This window comes from Arachis hypogaea, chromosome 4 (genome assembly GCF_003086295.3).
Source record: "Arachis hypogaea cultivar Tifrunner chromosome 4, arahy.Tifrunner.gnm2.J5K5, whole genome shotgun sequence".
Lineage (NCBI taxonomy): Eukaryota > Viridiplantae > Streptophyta > Magnoliopsida > Fabales > Fabaceae > Arachis > Arachis hypogaea.
This window is the reverse complement of record NC_092039.1, coordinates 114,247,702-114,253,839: the sequence shown is the minus strand read 5'-3', so window position 1 is coordinate 114,253,839 and position 6,138 is coordinate 114,247,702. Positions and strand designations below refer to the sequence as shown.

The 6,138-nt window shown below is 32.2% G+C and overlaps 1 protein-coding gene across 1 annotated transcript; it reads left to right on the top strand.

Annotated features, from left to right (window-relative positions):
- The first annotated feature begins 433 nt into the window (after positions 1–433).
- LOC112797374 (COP9 signalosome complex subunit 1) lies at positions 434–5,767 on the top strand. Its single transcript, XM_025840278.3, has 6 exons — positions 434–1,124; positions 1,270–1,590; positions 2,615–2,731; positions 2,816–2,901; positions 4,848–5,082; positions 5,438–5,767. The coding sequence occupies exons 1-6, from the start codon at positions 711–713 to the stop codon at positions 5,615–5,617; spliced, it is 1,353 nt and encodes a 450-aa protein (XP_025696063.1). The 5' UTR covers positions 434–710; the 3' UTR covers positions 5,618–5,767.
- Positions 5,768–6,138: the final 371 nt, after the last annotated feature.

Sequence of the window (6,138 nt, the reverse complement as noted above, 5' to 3'; positions counted from 1 at the left end):
ATAATAAAAATAGAAGAGAAGAAAAAAAGTATAAGAAAATTTACATAAAATTAAAAATAATTATGCCTGAATTTTTATTATTTTTTAACATATGCCAGTGCAAAATAAAAAAAAATCTTAAAATAATTATAGTTTTTCATATCTAAAAAGTGAATTTTTTATTTTAATATGAAAGAATGAATAGAGTTTTATTTTAACATTACAAAAAATAGAATTTTATAGTATTTTGTTGATACTGTTGTGTGTAAGTACAATACACTATTGCACGCAATCCATAGTCTATGTGTTTACAATATGTTGTTTGTATATTATAAAATTTAATATTAAAATATTATAAAATATGTAGTCTGTGTATTATTTTTATAAATTAAAAAAAATTAATCTGATAATTCTTACAAATTCTATAACCTTTAAAATTTTATAAAACATCATAACTTCCAATATTAAAGGAATATACTAATTCTTATCCAATATCCAAAAAATTAACTCCAAAAAGTAACCTATGGGGAGTAAAAGTAAAAGTAAAACTAACATGAAGACTGAAGCATACAGAGCACAACTACATAGTACATACACTAACACTGCCACTCTTATCAGTCATCACTGAAAGAGTTAAAGCCCGAAACCTCAAAATCCCTAATTCCCAAATCCCATCTTCCCCATTTAGGGTTTTCCACTTTTTCTCCTTTCTATCCCTCTTCACTGTCTACATGGATGCCGACGACGAATCATCCAATCCCATGATCGACGAAATCTACGCCAACGGCGGCTCCCCCGAAGGTGGTGGTGGAGAGAAGCGAAGCCGGCGTCTGATCATCAGCGGCGACCAGTTCGACATCGAGGCATACGCCAGCCTCTACTCCGGCCGCACTAAGATCGCCCGCCTCCTCTTCATCGCCGACCACTGCGGCGGCGACAACTCGGCGATGCAGTTGGAGGCCCTCCGCATGGCTTTCGATGAGATTAAGAAGGGAGAGAATACGCAGCTCTTCAGGGAGGTTGTGAACAAAATTGGTGGGAGATTGGGACCCGATTACACTATGGATGTCGCTTGGTGTGAGACCGTGGACCGTAGGGCTGAGCAGAAGAAGGAGAAGCTCGACAACGAGCTCAACGCTTATAGGGTATGAGGATTCGGTTCTTCTAGAAATAATCGATTTTGTGAGTTATGATATCTTGGAGGTTTAAATTGAGAGCGTTATGGATGAAAGCTGGCTTTTGTTTTATCACTTTATCTATTACTTTAATTTCCCATTTTCAATTTTTCAGACGAACTTGATTAAAGAAAGCATAAGAATGGGGTACAACGATTTTGGAGACTTTTATTATGCGCATGGTCAATTGGGGGAAGCTTTTAAGAGTTATGTTCGAACCAGAGATTATTGCACTACGTCAAAGCATATTATTCATATGTGTATGAGTGCTATTTTGGTCAGCATTGAAATGGGTCAGTTTACTCATGTTGCCAGCTATGTTAGCAAGGCAGAACAGACACATGAGGCCCTTGATCAGATTACAGCTGCAAAGCTGCGTTGTGCTGCAGGATTGGCGAATCTAGTGTCGAAGAAGTACAAGCTTGCAGCCCGAAAGGTTAATTCTTTGCGGTATTGATTATCTTGGTGATTTTAATACTGCTTTTGTGATGAGAGTTTTTCTTTCATTGAAAGCTGATCATTTATTCAGAGCTATGGAAATTATATGAATTGTGAAGGTAGATTGGAACAATGAGGATCTCCTTGATTTGTTGCATTGATATTTACCTTATTTGTTCATATCATAGATTCTGGAATCTGATAATTAAATAGATCCCCAAAAACCATGTTTTAAATATGTTTCTGCAGGGTTTACCCAAGTTTTGCATGATACAAAACGCATACTTCAGTATATCATGTGATATTTAGAATTGAGTGCAAAAAAGATTTGGGGGTGTACGTGGGGAACAAAATGCACAAAATACAAAATTTGACCAGTTGACTGTTGTGAACAAATAGAGGGTCAATTTATTTCTGTTTAGACTCAATTTATCATGAATTCCCTTGAAGAGCTGAGGTGGTGAAATTTTGGGCTTCATAAGTGTGAAGCCCCAGAGGATTGAGAGCATTAGGAGAGTCAGAATAGCTGTTCAGGAGCTTGGAAAAAATTTTTCCAATCTGGATGGTGAAAGTTCACTTTCTTTTGGTTTTAGAATTTTATTGATAGTGCCACTTATTGATGACATCGTATGTTGGTGTTTTTGCTGTTGCTTCTTACGGTAGTATTTTGGTAAAATAATGAGGTGTTACCTCATGTTGAAAATGCCTCATTCAAAGCAACTGCAACTGAAAAATACATTCACAGAAAGGATGTAATCAATGGATAGTGGCTGTCATTCTTATATATATTTGAAAAAAAATGTCAACTTTTACCATGATTGATAATTGATATTCACTCATAACCTTTCTCTTCACCTCTGCCTCGAATTACAGTGTGCATGCTATGGATATTGCATCAAAAGTGAAATCCCTGTGTAATAGTTCAAGGATTCAATATTCATGAACCATTATCTGAATAATGATAAGGAAAATCTTTTACCCTATATATAACTTTGGCAAAATTGCCTTCATTACAAATGCAGTTTCTAGAAACGGCTCCAGAACTGGGGAGTCACTACAACGAAGTAATTGCACCTCAAGATGTTGCAACATACGGAGGACTTTGTGCACTTGCAACATTTGATCGGACAGAGTTGAAGGCAAGTACTCTTACGATGATTATGCTTTTAAATGACGATTGTGAAATATCGATTGTCTTTCTGATTTTAATTTTGTATTTGCAGGCCAAAGTTATAGACAATATCAACTTTAGGAATTTCTTGGAGTTAGTGCCTGAAGTAAGGGAACTGATAAATGATTTTTACTCAAGGTAGGTCATTGCTCTCTCTTTTCATTGTAGACTAGAGTGGTCACACAGTTTCCGGGTTTAATTGAATTGAAACCTGATTTATGAAGTCCCACAATTTGGTAATATTATTGTTATACTAGTATTTTTACCCGTAATAACATTACGGAAATATAAATCTTTTAAAATTACGTCGGCTTGCTTTGTCCTGACATTATAGATTATGGCACAACACAATAAATTTATAGAATCAAACTATTATAAAAAAGTTGTAGTGGACAAAAGTCCCCGTCGTTATCAAATAATAAAATTTTTAGTTATTATTTTCATGTGAAAGAGTTTAACTTTTTACTAATAATTAATTTTAACATTCGTTATCTAAAATTTGAAAGAATTTAACGTGTATACTTTTACATTTGATTAGGTGTTAAGTTTGTCGCACAAATAGAAATAATTTGTTTTTGAAAAAGTCTAGGGTGTAGCCAATTTAGAGCCAACTAGTTGAAAAATAGCTTTTATTTTTAATTTTGAAATTAAAAAAATTAGGATAGCAGGGGTTGGTTTTCTTTTTTTGTTTTTGTAATGGACTTATTTTCAACTAGTTGGCTCTAAGTTGGCTACCCCTAGTTGGTTCCCTAGCGGGATCGTAATTTTTATTGCTTGCTATTTAAAAATAATATTTTTTCTCTCTCTATATATAGAAATACAGTTAGATATTAGCATAAAAAATTTATATTGATAGGTATAAAATTAATTCAAAGTGTTTTTTTTTAAACAATTGAATCTTGATTATAACTTTGAATCACAACAATAATATTTTCTTCAAATTATATGTAATAAATATTTGACGGAAGATAAGTGAAAAATATAAATTAGAAAGATAAGCAGTAAAAATTTAAAACTAAATAAAAAAATATGCATATAATAATATTTTTTTATTTGAGTTATATTATTTTGATTAATTTTATTTTTTTGAAGAACAGAAATGTAGAAAAAATAAGAAAAAAGAGAGAGAAAGATAAAGAAGAAGAAAGAGAAAGGCAGTTTGCTAATTTTGGAAGAAAAAATTTTATTTTTATTGTAATAAAAAATATTTGGTGACACATTTTGATTTGTCAAATTATTAATATAAAATATAAATTATATATAGAGCGGGAAGGGTAGAGAGAAATAGAAAAAGGGAGAGAGGTAGATAAGAGAATATACGAAGGGAGTTTATTAATTTGAGTGAGAAATATTTCCTCTCAATTTTAATAAGAGAGTATTATATGACACATTTAGGTTATTAAATTAGTTATTAATATATAATATATAATATATAGTATAGCTATATTTCAATTTCTATTTCAATTTTAATTTTAATTTATTTGAATGTAATTAGAGAATGTCATGTTGCATATTTTGATTTTGAAATGTGTAATTAGTCATTGATAATGATATATAAAAGAGATAGAGTGAGTGAAGGAATGAGAAAGATAGAGAAGGAAGAAGGAGGGGAGAACTTTTAATTTTGAGGGGAAATATTTGATTTCAATTGTAATGAGGGAGTGATATGTGATACATTTTAGTTGTAAAATTAGTAATATATAATAGATATGCCTTATGGCTTTTCTTATGTGCTGCTAAGCTATTTGTCTGAGAAAATGAACTAAGTTCTAAAAGAGATTGGATTGGAATGAATGCAGACTGCTATTATACAATTTTGGTATATGGGATTTGGTCACTATAATATTTGCCAGAGGTAATAAATTGATGAATTTGTGTTGTATTACCGGGATCACTAGTTCTTCTAATTGATATTAGTGTAATTAATTGATGAATGTTGTATTTGCATCATGCAATATTTAACTTATTTGATTATCTAGAATGGATGTTTTGCTCTTTCTGTTTTTGGTTTAATAAATTGTTTTGGTTTCTTTTCTTCCTTATTTCTCTCTGTTAGTAGTGATATCTACACATTCTTTCTGCAGCCATTATGCATCATGCCTAGAGTACCTTGCGAACCTGAAAGCGAATTTATTGCTTGACATACATTTGCATGACCACGTTGAAACACTGTATGATCAAATCCGTCATAAAGCTCTCATTCAGTATACACTCCCATTTGTGTCTGTTGATTTGCAAATGATGGCTAGTGCTTTCAAGACGACTATTACTGGGCTCGAAAAAGAACTCGTGGCTTTGATAACTGATAATCAGATACAGGTGCAATTTTTTATCCTTTCTTCATTAGCCTCAACTTCAAGTGTATGTTTTGAGGGGTAAAAATGAGTTGTAAGTTTCTGTGGATTAGTTCCATATGGAAAAATACAGGTGCGGTTTTATCCTCGCTCAAAGAAATTTTATTGGGGATTAGTTCGATACATGTGTTGTTTTTCCTCTCCTTTTTTTATACATCAAACTAGTATATGGAAATTTCCACCTCATTTTTACCCGTTAGCCAAACGTGCTAGTATCGTATCCGGTTAACTTTTGTTTTACTGCGATTTTGGAAGATGATTTTGAGTCACTAAAGCCTACAATTTATAACATAACTGATATTTACATTGCTCTTTTGCAGGCTCGAGTTGATTCACACAACAAAATTTTGTATGCAAGGCACGCAGATCAAAGGAATGCCACCTTTCAAAGGGTTCTTGAAACAGGAAGGGTATTTGATAGGGATGTTAGGTCCATGTTGCTGAGAACAAATCTTATCAAGTATGACTATAATGCTAGATCATTAAGTAGGAAACTATGATTGTGAATTGATGGTAACAGAACCATGGTTGTATGCAGTGGTCAGTTAATAATGGACCAAGGGGTTGAATTTATATTCAAGAATAGTCAAACTTAGATTTGTATATACTTCATATTTTTAATTAGTTTATCTCTAGATCTTCATTTTCAATTTTTGATTTGGTTATTAACTGATAAGCTATTGGACAAAGTTGAGATTGTAGTGTTCTGATGAGTGGTAGGAGGTTATTATTTGAAATTTAAATAGCTTTCTGAGTATATATATATATATATATATATATATATATATATTAAAGACCAAATTCAGTCTCTATTCATTTTCATTTCACGGACGACAAGGGGTGTGTTTGGAACCCGTTTGAAAGGAAGAAGTCTGTTTAAATTTTTTAAAAGCTTCAACTTTTGGTTTGGTAAATTTTTTTTATGAACACAGAAGTGATTTTGCTGCTAAAACCATGTTTACAAGAAGCAACTATTTGTAGCTTCTGCGTTTTCTTAACAGGCTTTTAGCCATAGATACTA